The 19,586-nt window shown below is 50.7% G+C and overlaps 1 protein-coding gene across 2 annotated transcripts in view; it reads right to left on the bottom strand.

Moving 5' to 3' along the window:
* Window positions 1–1,669: 1,669 nt before the first annotated feature.
* The window catches only part of Qsox1 (quiescin sulfhydryl oxidase 1), a 37,792-nt gene continuing 19,875 nt past the window's right edge, over window positions 1,670–19,586 (bottom strand). The window contains exons 5-13 of one of the 2 annotated variants that reach the window (XM_057770361.1): window positions 19,196–19,286; window positions 15,200–15,342; window positions 13,524–13,658; window positions 10,302–10,431; window positions 6,268–6,390; window positions 5,239–5,386; window positions 4,238–4,417; window positions 3,193–3,419; window positions 1,670–2,353 (exon numbers count right to left, since the gene is read on the bottom strand). In XM_057770361.1, coding sequence (XP_057626344.1) covers window positions 2,345–2,353; window positions 3,193–3,419; window positions 4,238–4,417; window positions 5,239–5,386; window positions 6,268–6,390; window positions 10,302–10,431; window positions 13,524–13,658; window positions 15,200–15,342; window positions 19,196–19,286 — 1,186 coding nt within the window. In that variant the 3' untranslated portion in view covers window positions 1,670–2,344. The other variant, XM_057770360.1, reaches the window with a different exon arrangement.

Raw genomic sequence — 19,586 nt, 5'->3', positions numbered from 1 at the left:
GATCCCTAGCTCCTACCCCCACCTCAGTCTGTAACTCAAGGACCACATCTGTCCTCTCTTGTGCTGATTCTAGCCTAACCTGGCACAGGAGATCCTGACATAATGATAATATTAATATGGGCTTTTTGTCTTTTGTTCTATAGCAACAACTTGTTAGACTGGGTGTGTGCTTTCTCTTCTGACTGTACATTTTTATATTTTCTTTTTTTATTTAATTTTTATATGTGTTGGTGTTTGGTTTACATGTATGTCTGTGTGAGGGAGTCAAATATACTGGAACTTGAGTTACAGACAGTTGGTAGCTGCTATGTGGGTGCTGGGAATTGAACCTGGGCTCTTTGGAGGAGCAGCCTGTTAACCACTGAGCCATCTCTCCAAGCCCCACATTTTCATATTTTCTTTGTTGGCACTTCATCCTTCAAAGCCCAACTTGGTGGTTACTTTAAGGACACCCTGAACTCCTCAAACATGATGTGCCAGACAGGTGGGTTTCTCTGTCCCATCCAGAAGAAGGAGTCTCTGCTTCACAGGTCTCCCCTGCCAGAGAGCATTCCAGACAAACAGCCTAGAATGGTACAGATGACACAGAAGGCCCCAGAGCAGGGCAGGGGACCAGCTGGTGGGCAGGCTCGCTTATCCAAGCCATGGATATGAGCCCTGGGGAAATCAGGGTAAAAGGCAGTGGGGCAGGAGGCCCACCCTCCCTATCAATCAGAAGGCTTCTGGATAGGGCCAAGGGGCTCACTGTGTGGAAGGAAATCCACACCACAAAGTGTCTCAAATAGGGACCTGCCTCTACTCTCAATCCTGCAGCTGAACATCATGGAGCAGCCTGCACCAGCACTTCCTGAAGAGCCCCAATCCTACATTTGATCTGGGGTTTGACCCTAGGTTTGATCTGGGGAAATATGGTTATTGAAGGTATAGGATTTGCTAACAGAAATTTTTACTTGACATTTTATGAGCGGCCAAGTGATAAGAAACCTCTTATTTTATGAGCGGCTCATTTAGTAAGAAACCTCTGAGGTCTTGGACATTGGCCCCGGAGCCTCTTTCAAAAACCCTGCTTGATCATGTGCTGGCCTGTCAGCCTCTCAAACCCTCAAGCAGAGTCCAGCAGGGAAGCTTAGGAGGATGTGGGGTGGGGCTCAGACATGGAGAGGGGAAGCACCCTTGGAGCCAGGCTGCTAAAGAGGTCAAACGCCTGCCAGCTGCACCTCCCCCACCCCAGCTGGCCCAGCACAGGAGGTGTCCTTGGCATTCCACCTGCTGCGCCAATGCCCAGGCCATTCGAGCCGAGGGAAGATGTCAGAGAAAACCCCAAATCGGATTGAGGCTTCTGCTCCCCCCATAATGAGGTTCATTATCAACTGCTCTGATCCCTGTAAAACCCAGCAGGCTGGATTAGGGGCAAAGTCTAATCTAGGCTGACTCCTCCTGGCTGGCCAGTCAGCGCTGGCTGGCCCGACAAACAAACCTGCCAGTCCTGGAGGAAGAGCTGAAGGCGGCAGCTGCAGACAGGCTCCTCTAACACCCAGAGAGTAGGAGGTGGCAGGGCCAGCACCAAGGCCTGGGGCCCAAGAGTGCTCTGTGGGGAGTGAGGTGAGGGCCTGCTCCTGTAGGTCTATGGACAGTAGGTCTCCAGGGAACAAGTCAAACACACTATGCGTGACTTAACAAAAATAATTTTATTCCACACCCCTCCCAGGTGGGGGGAGCGTGGGAATGAAGCTTGTGTTCTAGACTTTTCCATCTCTACCTGCCTGCAGTGGAACTCAAAGAGGAAACCCTCCCCTCACTGCTCTCAACTCAGCACCTTCCACAGCCAACATGTAGCACTGATTTCAGGGAACAAAATCAAAGACAAGAGCCCCAGCTCAGAGAGGAGAAGGCTGCCCTCTCGCAGCTAGCACAGGACTATCTAGACCCCAGCGTCACCCACCCCTTTGCCCCTGCCACCAAGTAAGCACCGCACCCCACAGACAAGCCACTGTCACCCACCCAGCCTGCCAAACCACACCACCCTCAAACTACACCCTTGCAGCAGAAACTCTAGTTTGAACCTGGGAGGCCAAAATCATTTCCTGAAGCTTCCAGATCCACTCCTGGAGCCACACCCAGCCCAGGTCTGAGGCGCTGAGGCTGGGTAGGCCAGAAGTGATGCTGCTTTTTCTTCACGTTGAGAGGAAGGGAAGTAGGCAGAGCCTCAGAATGCAGTGGGTCCGCTCCAGCCCACCCAGCCCAGGTCCTCTCTTCTGGATGGAAACTCTGGACTTGTCTGCCTCAATTTAAGGCCAAGACCAAGCAGGAAACATTGAGACTTCAGCAGGAATGGGACAGGACTTCACATAAGCTGAAAAACAGGAATTGGGTGCTAAAGCCAGGGTCTGAGCCTCCCAGAACCCCCCCTGACCCCTGCCTTAGGCTGCCCCTTCCCCATGCTGGTCAGACGACACTGGAACCCTGTTCCTGTCTTGTCTATGGAGCCCTTCACAGTAGACCACGGGTTCACGCAACAACTAGCTTTCTTGGACTTGCTACTCTCCTAAGCTAGAAAATAGAACCAGGAGTAGAGGGGAAGCAAGGGTGCCAGGGGGCCAAAAAAAAAAAAAAATCTCCATTCCTGCCCTCTTCCTGGACAGTTCAGGCTATGGGGTGACTAGCATGGCCCTTCAGGGTCCTCATTCTGGCCCGGAAGTAGGTGTACATGGCTAGTAAGCCCATGAAGGACACAGAGTAGAGCCCCACACAGAGGCTAATGTCCAGGTGGGAAAAACCCCCTCCCAGAACCTGTAACCATGGGCCTTGGCCCTGTATAGCTCGGGCCTCTGGTTCCCCTTCAGGTATGCTGGCTAGCTGCTTGGGGCTGCGGCTCCCTCGCCTTAGCTCTAAAGGGCCTTGGAGGTGGTCCACCTCAGGCAGCAATAAGGCCCCAGTGTCTCTCTTGCTTAAGTGCTGCCACCCCTGGGCATGTTCCTGCGCGTCTCTCTGAAGCTCTTCCACGTGCTCAGGAGGGCCCTGCCCTGCTGGAGCTCCACTCATTCTGAGGCCTGGGTATAGTTCCTGGGGGCCACTTGCTTCAGGCTTCTCAGCGGGAACACCTAGGGCAGTAGCTGCAGGGGGCTCTGCAGAAGCAGCCCGCTCATGGCCCAGCACTGAATTTCTGCTCTCCACTTCTACTGCATCCATTACCAGCTCTGGGGTAGCTTCATGATTCTGGGGACCCCTCTGGGCTGCTGGTCCAGCTGCAGGAGAGTCCATGACAATGTTTACTGGAGAGAAGTGAGCCTTGAGAAAGTTGAAGGTGACATCTAGGTCCCACACAGGCTCCTGTCCATTGAGTTCATTATGGCAGCCCAAACACAGTTCACGGGGTGGCCACTGCAACTTGGGGAAGTAGGGGTCCTCACTCGGAGCACCTGGGGAGGGGACACATACAATTTGCACAAGCCTTTAGAAAGATGGAAGATAAAATACAGATACAGAAACCAAAGCTACTTGGGGATGAGGTAGAAGGACTGCACATTCAAAGCCAGTCTGGGCCTCTGCCTCAAAATAAAGAAGGCAGAGGAGATTTTGGGGACATAGTTCAGTGAGCTAGGTCCCAGGTTCAATCCCCAGCACCATCCCAAACCCAAAGGACTCCTAGACCAGTCTGCACAGTCCTGGCCCACAGTGTGATACAACCACTGCAGCATTTGGTGGGAGAGCTGAGGCAAGGGGAGGGGGAAGAGGCCCCGGCTGGCAGGGAAGGTAGGCACATGTTTTCTTTTTAAATGCTACTAGGAGGCTCCTGGAGAGGGAACCAAGTGCATCTGCGCCATCCAGCTCCTACCCTAGGACTGTCTGGGAGGTACTCCCTGCTCTCCAGATAGGTAGTATCCAGTCTACAGAACGCTTTCCTCCCAGGCTCCCATGTGCAGGGGCAAACAATGTAAATAAGGGTAACGAGGAAGACCTGCTCCTTGTCTCTCTCCAGCCCACTCTCTGATGAGAATGGAAACCCTTGCTCTCTCCTCCCTGTTAGCAGGATAAGACTAACAGTCAGAAAGCAGTGGGGGTGGGGGAGCTAGGCAGGAGAGAGCCTAAGGAGCCAGAGAGGGTCCTGGTTCAGCAGGGTAGGAGTTCCCTCCAGACATGGGGCTAATGGTACTGGCCTGGTTAACAGGGCTGTCACTTAGGAGATAGTGAGAATACCACAAAATGCCACCTCCAGCCTTGGAAGGGCCCTTCTTACCTGAGAGGCGAGCATTAACCCTATTGTGGCTGGTCCAGAGCCAGAGAACGGCATTTCTGGGACTCGTCACCCGGTGCATAGAGGCAGCAGCCATCTGCTCAAAATGGTCAGCGCAGTCTCTACAGCCAAAGAAGAACCGGACATAGTTCCGCATGGCTTGGAGGACCTCCTGGCCGTCAGCTGGAGGGAAAAGAGACACCACACAAAGGCCCTTCATGTTGCCAGTCTCTGCTACAGGCTGCCCTGTCCTCCTCCTCTCTTCTGGGGTCACCCTGCACAGTGCCTCGCCTACTTCTCCCCTGCAGGGGTCACTACAGAGGGGTCCCATTTCCTCCAAAGCTCCTAAGCTGCAGTTCTTCCTCTTCAGGCCTCGTCATTACATTTTCCAGAGGGACACTCAGGGATTATGTGACATGATCGGAGAGCTGGAAGGGACAGAGCGCTCATTCCAGTCCTATGATCCTCCCCACCAACCTGCTTCAGGCTCGCCAGTGGGCCCTGCCTCTCTGGGATACTCTTAGAAGTCCATCCTGAACTGGAATGAGTGTTTCCTAGTTTCTCTTCCTGTCCCTCAGGATTCTCACTCTGCCCTCCCATATATGCTGGCCCAGCAAGGGTCTCTGTGACTCTCACTTTGTTCTCCTGAAGGTGTGCCTCCCTGCACTTTCTGCACCTTTCCCTCTTCCAGACCCCATAGACTGCAGGGGTTGCTTCCTGCTGCTTCGAAATGTTCCCTCCTCTGCCACCTCCAACCCTTTAGAAGGCAACCTCCTACCTCCATCCACCAGGACCTCACACACAGCTCTGTCTGTCTGTCTGTCTGTCTGTCTCTGTCTCTCTGTCTCTCTGTCTCTCTGTCTCTCTGTCTCTCTGTCTCTCTCTCTCTCTCTCTCTCTCTCTCTCACCAGTTGCCCCTAATACAGGATCATTCCAATGGGCTCCCCACAGAGGACAGAGGAATAGGGCAGTCTGAGGCACAGGGTGAGCAGGCCTGGACTCACCTGGCTCTTGTGGATAAGTTTCACTATGCCGACTTGCCTGCACAGTCAGGAAGTGGAAGAGGACCCACAGGGAGCAGGGAAAGCCACGAAAATGTGGCTCGCTGCCCTGGCAGCCAACCCAGTTCACCTTCTCAACAAGAACAGCGTCCTAAGGGGTACATGTGAACATGAGTGTGCAACAGAGATGAGAACGGGTTAGAAGGGAGGCACAAGGGAAGCTTCTAGCAGCATAGAGCACTACGGCAAAAGAGGCCTCTTCTGGGCTATCACCTCAAAGGGGCACCACTGCCATCTTTATCCACCTGAGAACCCATGGCATACACCAAGTTCTACCTTTGAAACAGCACTGCTGATCTGATCACAGAGGTCCTGCAAGCCTGGACACCTTACAAATGCATGTGGTTTTGCATGCCTATTGGGTGTGGCTTGCTTTTGCAGACAGCAGAAAGAATAGGTACCCTACTGTGGGCCATACTGAGGAAGCTGCTTGGAAGCAGGCAAGAGTTATGGTTAAGACTCTGGTGTCTTGCCAGGTGGTGGTGGCGCACACCTTTAATCTGAGCACTCAGGAGGCAGAGGCAGGCGGATCTCTGTGAGTTCGAGGCCAGCCTGGTCTAGTGTCTTAAATAAATGTGGTGGTTCATCCCTATAATCTTCACATTTGGGAGGCAGATACGGGTGGACAGCTGTGAGTTTCAAGGTCTAACCTTTGATACAGAGTAAGATCCTATCTTAAAATAGGACTCCATGCTTCATTTTAGTCCCAATCACTGACAGGCCTGATGGGGTCTTAGACTAGAAAAGTTAGGTAACTGCCCCAACTTGGTTTCTTCGTCTGCTAAATGAAAGTCCTGAGGTATGGGGAGGGGATTCAGTGAGACATTCTACAGAGTCCCATGAAGAGCAGCTCATTAGAGGAAGTGGATGACTTAGCGCAAACTGTGGAATAATAATAAATCTCAGCGCCGTCCCTCCAGTCCCATAACTGTCAGAACATTGGTGAGAGCTTCACGCGCCTTCCAGACTCACCTCCTTCCTGTTGTCCAGAGCAGTTCTAAAAAAACTATAGGGGATCTTCTTTCTCGGCTGCCTGTGAAGCCAGTCATTTATGGAGTGCAGGAAATTCTGGACCAAAGGCCGGCCGGGGAAGTACTGCAGGTAGGAATGCGTGGCAATTGGAGAGTGAACAACAATTCTACAGAGGTTTACAGTCTTACAAGAGATGGGACTGCATAGAAGTGGCCCAATGCAGGTTTACTAGAATGTTCCCAAACCAATAGGCACCAATGTGGCTCCCTAAGGTGTATTCTGGGCAGAGAGGAAGAAACTGTCTCTTAGGTCATGTGGGTCTCTCCTGTCAAGGCTCAGGCCCTAATGCTGACCTAACCACATGCAACCACTCAGGGGAAGAGGAAGGTACAAGCAGCATACTACTCCCCAGGACTGCTGTGAGCCCTGGGCACAAGTCTTCTTTTCAGGGGCCCTCTGATGGAGCGACTGGTTGACCAGCTGGGCTCTGGTGGGGTAGGCAAGGGGTTAGACATGGGGTGACAGAGGAGGACCGCAGCTGCTCAGAGACCATCTTTTACAGCCCACTACCCTCAGAGCAGCAGTTGGGCTCCTCAAAAGTTGAGATCCTGGGGCACTTTCCCCATGCCCACCCATGGCCAACAACAAACAGTCTGGTGAATGTGGAAGGAAAAACTGCAGGGACATCTTGAGCCATTCTCAGTAGTGAGATGAAAGGAAGATGGGCTCAAGGGAAGGGACGTTACAATGGCATCACAAGAGGGAGGAGCCATAAAAGTCTTTAAATCCCCGAGACACAACCAGTGGGCTTCTATCTGCCTCCCTTTGGAACACCCACTCCAAGCTGCCCAGAGTGGACTCTCTGCTTTGCTTTTGCTAAGTAAACTGTTTTAGCTGCCTGTGTCTCTTGGCTCAGTTCTTTATTTTGGAAAGACAAGAACCAAACCGAGGAGAAGCCTTCGTTGGTGATAGGCTGGCAAGAGACCTTTTGTTTTCAGGCCATGGGCTGCCAATGTGGGCAGGCCAGCAGGGCTTAGGGCCAAGATCCAAATCTTGATGGTAACTCCCAAGAGCCTCAGAGGAACATGAAAAGCTACTTTGACAATAAGTCAATGCAAATCTGATTAGTATCAGCACTTTAAAACCACAAGGACTCAGGGGAGGAGAGAATATGTGCATGTGTGCATATGTGTGCATGTCCAAGTGCACACGGGGTGCAGCGGGGAGAAAAGGGAATGGATGCAACAGGGGAGCAGGGCAGATAAAACCACAGGGAGGCGAGAGGAGTACAAGGAAAAGCATCTGAGGGAGGAATCCTGGAGACAAGAATGGCACAGAAAAGTCTGCTGCCAGATCCAGTCCTCGAGCAGACATTAGACATCCTTACCAAACCTCAGGCTGGCTATGCCCCAGAGTGAAAAATGGCTGGAAAGACGTGTACTTTAGAATGCTTCTTCCTGCTTAGCTCCTGGGAGCTCTGGGTCCACACACTGATTTACAGCCCAAAGTCAGCATTTCTCACTGACCTCCGCCTGCCATCCTGACTTGGCACCTTTTTTCTGCCTTCTAAGGCCATGCATCAGAAGGAAGGATGACTTAAAGGGCTCTGGACAGCAGAGAGCAGGGAAACCTTGGTGACCATACGCCACCCAGTGGCCAGCCCTGATAGCAGCCCACATGTGGCAAGGCAGGCTGACAGAGGAGCCCTTTCTTTCCCTGCTTTCCTGTTCCTCGGTGCTCAGTTGTGAAAGGCAAGAGAGGAAGGTAGATGAGATGTGAGCGTGACTTTCTCCTTGGACAAGGGGCTTCACTTCTCTGGGCTGTCATTCCAGCTCTAAAATGCTGGGTACCCCCCCCAGAGTTGAGGAACGAAGAATGGACGAGGACCAGTGCACTGTATAGTCGGTGTGAGTATCCCCCCTAGTACACTGTACAGTAGGTGTGAGTACCCCCAGTGCACTATACAGTCGGTGTGAGTACCCCCCCAGTGCACTGTACAGTCAGTGTATCCCCTAGTACACTGTACAGTCGGTGTGAGTACCCCCCCAGTGCACTGTATAGTCGGTGTGAGTATCCCCCCAGTACACTGTACAGTCGGTGTGAGTACCCCCAGTGCACTATACAGTCGGTGTGAGTACCCCCCCAGTGCACTGTACAGTCGGTGTGAGTACCCCCCCAGTGCACTGTATAGTCGGTGTGAGTATCCCCCCAGTACACTGTACAGTCGGTGTGAGTACCCCCAGTGCACTATACAGTCGGTGTGAGTACCCCCCCAGTGCACTGTACAGTCGGTGTGAGGTATCCCCCTAGTACACTGTACAGTAGGTGTGAGTACCCCCCAGTGCACTGTACAGTCGGTGTGAGTACCCCCCAGTGCACTGTACAGTCGGTGTGAGTACCCCCCCAGTGCACTGTACAGTCGGTGTGAGTACACCCCCAGTGCACTGTACAGTCGGTGTGAGTACCCCCCAGTGCACTGTACAGTCGGTGTGAGTACCCCCCAGTGCACTGTACAGTCGGTGTGAGTACCCCTAGTGCACTGTACAGTCGCCTGCCAGAGCTCAAGGAAAGGGAGCAGTTTGGACTCTTATTCTTCAGGAAAGAAACCCCCAGCAAAGAAGGGCAGAATGCGTCAGTCTTGCAGGCAAAGGTTAAATGGGTCTCTCCACCTGTGGGATATCCGTACAGCTGGTTTCCCTCAGTCCTCTGCTTAAACGCCATTCTGTCTTTTCTGAGAGACCTGGCTTCAGGCTAAAGGGCCATCTCCCCCCATACCATCTCCTGCCCCACTGGGAATGTGCTGTTCGGGTCTCTATCTAACCTGGGTATTTTCTGTGTCTCCTCTCACATCAACCTCACACAGCGCAAACTAAATACCAGATGGCCTGCAGCTGCAAACAGACACAGGCAGCATGGGAGAAACTACTGCTTCAGAGGCCTCCTTTGGAGTAGACTGACCTGGGCTGGGTGTTCTCACTGAGGTCTGCAGGGGTAGGGAGCACACAGGAGCTTTCCCTCACTTCAGTGGTAGAAGAACAGTACAGAGGATTGCTCTAGATTCGTTCCTTCTCAATGCTCAACACAAATTCTGTACCATGGGAATGACTCTGCCTCGCCTGCAGCATTTCTCACAGGTCCTCTGTGTACAGACACACAGGCCACCAAGCCAAGAGGGTCAGGATGGCAGCAGAATGGGTGAGGTAGGGAGAAACCAGGAGGTTCCCAGAGACCTTCTGGGAAGGGCGGGCTCACATCTGCTGGGACTGAGGAAGGCTGAGTCAGCAAGCAGCCCCAGAGGACAGGCAGTCCTGACTCAGCAGTGAAGCAGGGCAGGCTGGCGAGGAAGGGAAGCCAGATGGGGAGGAAAGGAAAAGGCAGCTCTGTATGGCAACGCCTCAGGCCTTGGGTCTGGTCCTGCTGACTTTGTCAAGTTACTTAAGCCCCTGGGCCCTTTAAATGGCAGGGCCACCACTCTGCAAAGCAGGTGAGGAGATTAAATGCTGCCATCAGGTCCTTGACAACCAGGGGTTTCACCGCAGGGAGCAGCTGCCTTTCCGAGAAGCCCCGAAGTACAGAGCAGGGTTAGCACTGCGGATCTGGGCTAGACTGAGAAGACAGACAGCCATGCAGAAAGCACCCTCCTCCACTCTGGTGGTCCAGAGTCCACTTTCCCAGTCACCATGGCAGGGAGTGAGGAACCACAGACTGGGGCTTGAGTGAAGTGAAGAACTCAGATAAGCAGGCAGGGTAAGTCACTGGATGGCTGGGCATATTCCCAGGTATTGGGATATCTGAACCCATGTCTCTCTCTCTTCTCCTCTACAGGGTGGCATGGTCTCTGGCAATGTGGAGCTGGTACAGAATATGGTTATGAGAGGAGGGCAGCAGCCTATGGGAGCCTGGACAGCTATGGGTCCAGGTGTCCAGTCAGACCTGAGTTCCTCAAGAAGGGGCTGGTGTGGTATATGGTAGATACACACACACACTAATTACATGGGGAAATACAGGGACAAAGGAAGTGCGGCCCTGCTCACCTTGGCCAATACTGCCACAAACTTTTTCAGGGCCATCAGGCGATGTCCCTCCAGAACTGAGAACTTTCCCACTTCTACGCGCAGGATGTAATGTAGTGAGGATTCCAGGTCGGCCATGTAGATCTTGGAGCTGAGGACGAGAGGAAGCAGAAGAGAAGGAGCATTAACAGCGCAGGCGCTCGAAGGAATGAAGAGGGGCACTCCCGGTGTCACAGAAGTGCGTAGACTTGGCTCTGGCAGCGATTTGCTGAGCACCTTAGATGAATAACCTTTCTAGGTCTCCATCCCTCATCTGTATAACAGACATAACACACTGCTCACAGGTAGGTTGCTGACTGAAAACAGGTGGAAACTAGCTTGGTGCAGGTGGGTAGGGCCTTCTTTCCAGGTCCAGAGCTAGCCCCTTCTGTAACTCATGAACCAGGCTCATTCTGTTTTGAGCAAAAAACCCTTAGGGGCAGACAAACAGCCTGACTGCATATACACAGGCTCGCACAGGGAAAGGGAAAGGCCTGGAGTTAGCTACCCACCAAGGCTAGGAGCAGTGATGGCAGAGAGACAGGAAAGAAAACAGGTTCTCTACTTCTTTCAGGGCTCATATGCATACCGCTTCTAGACCTGTCAGGTCTTCTGCCTCTCCAGCTAGCTGTGCCATCCCAGGTCCATGCTTCCATGGGGTCAGCTCAGGTACTGCTGGGGATGGCATTGAATGCTGGCTACTTCCCCACCTCTGGCTCCTGACACCGGGGCTCTGGTCTCAGCATGATGGTGAGCTAGTTTTCTGAGCTTAGGTAATCCCTATTCCATGGGTTATTCCACCTGTAGAACTAACAAATCATTCTGCCTCTTGAAGGTACAGAGCCAACAAGGTCAGCTACCAAGATGGGCAGTGACTCTGCTCACACTTCACTCCCAGGCAAAATCTCCACTGTGGTGTCCTCTGGCCTCAGTTTACCTACCTCGCTATTCTGATGTTCTGCCTCAAGAAGTGACCTCATTGGTCTGGAGAGAGAGCTTACTGCTCTTCAGAGAACCTTATATCAGTTCCTGGCACCCATACCAGGTGGTTCACAACCTCCTGAAACTCTAGCTCCAAAGAATCTGATCACCTCTTCTGGGTATGACACACACACACAGGTATAAATAATAAAAATAAAACCTTAAGAAGTAGCCTTATGATAGAATGAGATGATGTAAGATGCTGGCAAGCACAGATCTTGGTATAGCTCTTACAGTAATTTGGATAATCTGAATAAAAAAATGGTCAATGACACCTTTGTGTGCAGGCATGGGTGTGTAGTGTACATATGTGTGCATATGTGTGCAGTTGTGGCTGCATGTGGAGACAAGAGGCTTGCATTGGGACGTCTTCCTCAATTGCTTCTCCACTTTATTTGTGGAAACAGGATCCCTGCACTCAACTTCGAGTTCTCCACTTCAGCTAGACTGGCTGTCTATAAAGCCTGAGATCTGCCTGTCTGCACACCTCAGTGCTGGGGTTAGAGCTGGTCACTACATCCAGCATTCACATGTGCTAGCGATTTGAACTCAAGGCTCATCTTTTGCACAAGAACTTTACCCACTGAGCCACCTCCCAGGTATTCAGTGTCACCTCATATGTTCATTTCCTTATCACTGGGCTTAATCTTTCCACTGCACTTCACCTATAAAGTCTGCTATTAGCTAGGATGTGAGATCCTTTCTGGATCTTTCTCCCAGTTCTCTGTGTATCCCCTACTTATAGGCTATCCTTTTGAACCAGCACTGAGCTGCCTGGTCAGACATCCTTGCTTAGTATGCAGTTGGGTACGTACTAAGCAAGAGGTCTCCATCTCCACAGACAGCATCACGGTGTTTACTATAAAAGTGAAGCCCTGGGCTGGAGAGATGGCTCAGTGGTTAAGAGCATTGCCTCTTCTTCCAAAGGTCCTGAGTTCAATTCCCGGCAACCACATGGTGGCTCACAACCATCTGTAATGAGGTCTGGTGCCCTCTTCTGGCCTGCAGACATACACACAGACAGAATATTGTACACATAATAAATAAATATTTTTTTTAAAAAAAGTGAAGCCCAGGAGCCTCATAGAACAAGCAGTTCTTTCACACTTAACACTGTGCAAGGACAAGGATACCTGAAAAGGCAGCGGACTCCCTGATACTTGTAGCATTCAGATGCAGCGGGGCGACTTTCTAGAAGGGATGCTTTGAAGGGGACTATAAAGTCTATGAGCAGAGACGGCATCAGCCCTGTGTAGTCAGCAGAGGCAGCCATCAAGGCTAGCGTAGTGACTGCCTGTGTCTCATGCAAAGGTGTTGAGCTTCATTTTGCTCTAAGCAAAATTGCGTAGGAGCAGAAAACCAGATGGGCAGTGCACACACTCACACACTGCTCTAAAAAAGCTGGTCCTCTGCAAGAATGAAAAGCTAAGGATCTGGCAACTCACTAAGGCTGGAGAACCAGTACAGCAGAAGGGCATGGGGGGCAGCATGGGGCAGCAGTTTGTCTCTTTCAGAGCTGATGTGCACACAGAGGCCAGGCCTCGGGGCTCATACTCCACTAGACAAACTGGAACCCACAGTGGTCTAGCACATGCGTGGCACTGACAAACAATTGCTCAGGACAGAAATTAGTGAAGACCCTCCTAGTAACCCTCCACGCTGACTCGGCTTCTCCTTTCCCTTCCCTCCCTCCTTGCCTTTTTCTCGTTCACACTCTTGATTTCTCCCTGGAATTCACAGTCCTGCCGCTGTGGCCTCCTAGGTACTGGTATTACACGTGTCCAGCCCACACCTGACTTCTACTTGCTTTTGAGAAAAGTTGAGCTTATGCAATGAGAGCAATAGCCAGCATTCCTTCAATTATGAGGAATAACGTGCAACTTTTGTTTGGCAAACTCGCATCTGGCACTGAGGCCCTGGCGCACAGGAGAGGCCACAGCAAGATTCCTGAGCATGGTCAGCAGTCAGGGACCCCCAAAGGCCTAGTCTGCAGCAGGGTGTTACTCAGCTCGGGATGCAGTTCAATGGGATAGTTTCTACCTAGCATATTCAAATCTTGGGTTGGGTTCCCAGTAAAGACTCAAGGCCAGTCATGCAGGGACAGATGTAAGCTATCCCTGTGACAGGAACAGGAATGAGTAAGGCAGTGCTCGTGGAGGGGATGTGACCGTGGCCAGAGAAGAGGCAGGAGGAGGGATGGGCGTGAGAAGCCGGTGCCCTTACTGGTCTGCAAGCTTCCACACTGTGGGAGCTATGTTTTCTGCAGAGACTGGCGCAGCTGTGGTCGGGGGAGCCTCCCTGGTCGGTCCGGACAGTCCCCGCAGGTAGGATGTATAGAAAGGCCTGGACTCCATCATCCTGGGAAGAAAGCAAAGGGAAGAAGTACAAAGGGAAAATTGCACAGCTGGCCAGTGTCAGGAGCGTAAAAAGAGTGGGCCCTCTAATAGCAAGGCTTAGCAAGAAATTTGATCTAAACTTGTTCCCATCTTGTTTTTGGCCCCTTAGGTCTCACTCTAACTCCTCCATTCACTGTACATGCTGTGGAAACCCTTTTATATCGGCCAGATGTCGAACTCCTAACTGAAAGAGCAGCTGGGCCTGAGAATTAATTGGCCATGGTCTTCAGGCAGGTGGGCTCCACTGGGGACAGCATCCATTCTGCCACAGAGAACTGGAGATACAGTTCAACAGAAGAGCTGTTACCTACCTAGCTCGTGCAAGTTCTGGGTTGGGTCCCCCGCACCACAAAGACAAAAATCTACCAACTTCTGCCCATGACAGGAATCGCTGGGTTTGACTGTCTTCCCTACAGACTAAAAGATGACTGGTCTCAAGGCAGTCACCCTCCCACAAATGTGTTCCAGGCCATCACAAGGTGACATTACTCCCCAAGGAATTCAGAGTTTGGTGTGTAATTTTAAAAATAGTATCAATAACAGAGAACCAGGTTTGTCCAAATCTTCTTGATTTCTCTCTCCTAATACTGGAGTCTTAAGTGTAGGAAATATCTCCTCAAAAAGGTCTGGCCACGATAAGCATCAGTGACAGGATGTCCCACGGGAGCCAGCATCAGTAAGCGTGGCTTCCCTGCTATGCCACCCCAGCTCAGTGTCTATCAACGAGCAGATGGCTCAGGAGCAGCATCGTCACAAACAATTTTCTCCTCCACCAGTCTCAAGTGAGGAAACAATGCCTCCTCTCGCCTCTAGGACTGGCACTCTCTGGGCCTGCCCAGGAACTAGCCTAACATTCCCCTTATGAGTATCCTGCTTCTGGACTCTAGAGGCCTACCTCAGGACACTGGTGACCTAGGCTATGGCAATAGCAAGAGGCTGCCTAGCTTAGCCTCAGTGTAGGCTGGTACTAACGGTCACAAGAAGCAGATTTCTGGGTAGCTAGGGTAGCCTTGCGCTCTTTGGCCCCCTGAATTTCTGCCTGCAGGGCCAGGCTGACATCAATCATCTGCCTACAGAGGGCACCAAGGCACCATCTGCTGCCATTTAACAGGCCAGTCGGCAGCAGGAGTCTGACAGAGCAGCTGAGGCTGGCTTGATTGTTTTCTCCTGACATTTTGGAATGGGCTATTGTCTGGCTCCTAATGAACTTTTCTGCAATTAGAAAAGGAAAGGGAGGGAAGGTCCAGCATGTCTGAGTCCTTGCCAGGTCTGCACCCTGTCAGTGAACTCCTCTGTGGACAGAGGGGATGGGTGTCATGGCTAGGGAGTGGTGTGGAAGCCTTAGAAGCATTTGGGGTGAAGCAGAAACCCTAAGCTGCAAGGTTGGAGGTCTTGTCTCACACCGAGGACCAGACATCTGCTTCTCCTGTTTGCCTGTTCTTCCTAGTGACATCTCTAGGCGGGAAGAATGAATAGACGGGGTTGGGGGGGAGAGATACTTACACGGGCACTCTGGAGATAGAGCCATTCCGAAACAGCAGGTAGCATGAGGGAAAGTCAGTGACATCAAACTTGCTCACCACGTCTCTCTCTGTATTTAAGACCCTGCGCACTGGTACACGGTGTTGGGAGAGGTCCAGAGCTACCTGGGGAGACAGCAGGATGTGGGGGGCTTACCCAGCAGGTAGAGAGCCTGAGTACCAGGCCTGCTGCTCAGCAGGTAGTAGGTAGCAGCTAGCAGCTGTATTCTATCTAGACTTAAACCTTGCCGAGCAGACCATTGTGAGAAAGTTAATACAACCCTGAGGTTATAACTACTAAACACCACCCAAGATAAGGGCCTTGGAACTGTGCAATGTCCTATGGCAGTACCAAATGAACAGGGTAAAATGCTGTTTATTTTTATTCTTACATGTATAAAGCTTTATATCTGTATCCTAGGTTAGAAAAACTATATTGACCAGACACAGTCCTTCTGTTTTTAGGGAGAAATAACGGAAAACAGTATCTCCTGTTATACACTCCACTGTGTATTGGAGTGCCACACTGATCCTCGGAACGACACTGGGACAACAGCCTGTCAGGCTCCACACCACAGCTGCGGCAGGTGCGTCCTGATGCTACCGGACCAATCTGCCCTTGACTCAACCTCCTTACCTGCAGAATGATGATGACAACAGTAACAAACAGAAATCTTCGAGGGCTGCTATGAAGATTGCACTGACAAAACTCATTAAAATGCTTGTAATAATAGCCAGCACGTGGTAGACATATATGTTATTTATTAAAAATATATAATTTAAGCTGGGTAGATGGACTGGACTTCAGATGCCCAGAACTCATGTAAAAGAGGGGGTGGTAGCAGGCATCTGTAATCCTATGCCTATGGGGAAATGGAGGTGAAGACAGGAAAAGACACAGAAGCATACAGGCCAGCTAGTCTGGCACATGCAGTAGTGAACGAGAGACCCTGCCTCAAGTAAACTAGAAGGTAAGGACTGACGTCTGAGGTTCCCTTCTGACTTCCACATGTGCACCGTGGCATGCAGATGCCTGTGTGAACACACACACCAGGACAAGGTGGGACATACCTGTCATCCCAGCACTTGGGAGGTGGAGGCGAGAAAGGCATGAGTTCAAGGCCTGTAGTGGTCCAGTTGGTACCAGGGAGCAGGGCACTATGCTATGACAGACCTGACCCTGTTGCTTGTTGGCAAAATGGGACTTTGGATTAGGAAAGCAGCCGAACACAATAAGCAAGGCTTAATGGGCCATACTATACTAGTAGGGATGTGGAAGGCAGTGGGGCCGAAAGCAATGTAGGTTATGATGGCCCAGCACAAGAGGGTTCAGAGAAGAATATGAGTAAGTGTCCTAGAACTGTTTTTGTGAAATGTTGGCAAAGAATGTGGCTGTTTTCTGCCCTTGTCCAAAGAATCGACCTGAGGCTAAATAAGAATTTTGGATTAATGACTGGCAGAGGAGATTTCAAGGCAAGCTGGTATTGACTCTGACGTGTGGCTGTTAAGGGTCACTCTTAGTCCATCTATAATAAAAAAGAACAAGCTGAGCAAGGAAAAAATATAAAACATACAGTTTGAGGAGAAAAGGAGCAACCAGGAAGTGCAATGGAGCTATGTCCTTTGCTCAAGGAGGTTAAAGAAAAGCTGGACTTAAATAAATAAATAAATAAATAAATAAATAAATAAAGGGAATGGCCTCAGGCCAGGCCCCACCCAGCTAAGCTTCTGAAAAGGTCCAGCTGAGTGAAAGCTGAAGCAGCTAAGGAAACCATGGAAACAGAAAGCTGTGAAGCTGTGACTGAAGGGGGGGGTTCCAAGCCCAGCAAACAGCAGAGAACATAAGAAATGAGCTGTGTGGACTCTCTCCACAGCTAAGGAAAGCCTCTGAGGCCAGGTGTGTCAGCAGAGTCCTTGTATGGAGGCCCAGAGAGACCATTTCCTGAAGCTGTGAAGCTGAAGCCTGGGTTGCCTTCAAGAGATCCCAGGATGTTGGAGTTGCCAAGAGTCATGGGTACCTGCCAAGGAGAGCTGCGAATAGGGAGTGGAACCAGCCCAAGAGAGAGAAGTGGGTTTCAGTCAACACAGCTAAAAGGAGTTGGAGATCTGAAGAGCAATTTGATATCAGTTTGGAGTTTTCCCTGATGGTTTTCAGTCTTGTTTGGTCCAGTATTTCCTCACTATGCTCCTTTTCCTCTCTTTTGGAATGGTAATGTATATCCTGTGCCACTGTATGTTGGAAGCATGTAATCTGCTTTTTTATTTTGGTTCTACAGGGGTTACAGTTAAGAGACTGCTATGAGTCTCAGAAGAGACTTTGACCTTCAGACTTTTAAACAGTGTTGAGACTATGGGGACTTCTGAAGTTGGACTGAATGCATCTTCACATTATGATATGGCAATAAGCCCATGAGGGCCGGGGTGTGGAGGGGGATGTGGTGATCTGAATAAGAATGGTCCCCATAGGTTCATATATTTAAATGCTTAAGGAATGGCATTATTTAAAAGGTTTAGGAGGTGTGGCCTTGTTGGAAGAAGTGGAGGGGGGCAGTGGGGGAGATTTGAGGTTTCAAAAGTCCAAGCCAGGCCCAAGGCTCTGTCTTCCTGCTGCCTGTGGATCAGGATATAGAATTCTTTGTTACTTCACCACTACCCTGTCTGCCTGTATGCAGCCATGTCCCTGCTATGATGACAATGGACTAAACTTCTGAACTGTAAGCCAGCCCCAATTAAATGCTTTCTTTTTTAAGAGTTGCTGTGATCATGGTGTCTCTTCACAGCAATCGAACACTGACCAAGACAAGGCCAGTCTCAGTTACCTAGTGAATCATAGGTCTGCCTGAATTATGTGGAGCTCTATCTCAACAAAACCAGATCAAACTCAATGCTATTCTGTAAGCAGAACAGACAGTAATAGTAAACAGTCCTGTCTTGTAGCTGAGGGAGCACAGTGATGCTGAGTGATGTTGTGTGCGGTGAAGGGAGAACTGATTCTAATCAGCTCTGTCAACCACCTGTGTTTGACAGGCCTAACCAATACACAGATAGGGACCCTGGAGGGCCAGGCACTCTAAGAGAACTGCTGGCAGTTCCCCTAACTACACTCTGAAGAGCTGAGAGGTCCCAGAGGTCATCAGCAAGGAAAACTGTCCTGTCCACAGTAGTATGTATCTAAGATCACCCCCTCAGGTTTCTTCTCCCAGCTTGGAACAAGGTCTTGGAACAGCATGGTCTTGGCACACCCACCTGGCACCAAGAAAGGCTCCCAAGTCATCTGTGGTAAGTCCGTGAACCAGCACCATAGTGGGTGCTCTTTATGGCAGGCGAAGAGGTGAATCTTTATAAAGTCCCTCTGCAAGCTGGCCACTCATTCAAGCTCTTTATCTAAATTGCCTTACTGAGCTTTCTAATATTACTAAACATAGCTACTTCTATTCAATAGCAAGGAATAAGGCTCAGAAAAAGTTGGGCAACTTGACCAAAAATATTCCTTGAACTGACGGAGAAGTGCAGTCTGCATTGCTGGCCAAGGATCCAGTTTCCTCAGGAAGGACCAGGTTAATTCTCACGTATCTGTTTCCCTCACTCCCTTCCCCCTTTTTAAACCCCAATTCTATGTAGTTAGGGCAGTGAAGGAACAACACAGGTTTTGAGTCAAACTGCCCTCTTCCACATTGCTAGCTGTGTGATCCTAGACATACATATTATCCCGCTTTCTGAAGTTTAGGGATTAGCAGATATGTGTTGGTATCTAGTCCTAGATTCAATAAACAGCAGGACTACTTTTAGTTTCAGAGAGAGAGAGGAGAGAGCGACACTAACTTTTCAAGTGGAAAGGTAGCTACACTTCCCATATGCCCCAGCAGGGGTCAGGCAGTGCCTAGCTAACAGGTGTACAAGGACCAGCTGTATGCATTGGTCTCATCTGAGATCCCTCCCCAGGGACTCTTCTGAGACTCAGGGAAGCTGAGCAGCTCACCTCTCTGCCCACGTAGGAGTCTTTGTCTTCAAAGATCAGGGCCAGGTACTCTGTGTTATTTTTTGCAAAGAATTCTTTGATCTCCTTCATCCTGTAAGAGATGAATGGGGTCACTTTTCCTCCATAGCCCGATAGCCCATGGAAATGAGGTGAAGACCCCCAAGGCTGCAGGACCTCCAATGCAGCACACCTTAACCCTGCGGCCTCCCTCTGCCAGCCCACCATGGAAGGACATCAAACCTTCAGTCTCAGAGGATGCCACTCATGCTACCTAATCTTCTCATTTGACCCGCCTTGGGTTTTATTGTCTTATATTTTTCTTTCTGTCCCTTTTAGGAGTCAGGAGTAAACAGGGGGCAGGCTGGGGAGAAGTGGTGGGGATGCTGGCAGA

This window comes from Chionomys nivalis, chromosome 5 (assembly GCF_950005125.1).
Source record: "Chionomys nivalis chromosome 5, mChiNiv1.1, whole genome shotgun sequence".
Lineage (NCBI taxonomy): Eukaryota > Metazoa > Chordata > Mammalia > Rodentia > Cricetidae > Chionomys > Chionomys nivalis.
The sequence above is the reverse complement of the archived record's forward strand: the minus strand, read 5'-3'. Positions and strand labels throughout refer to the sequence as shown.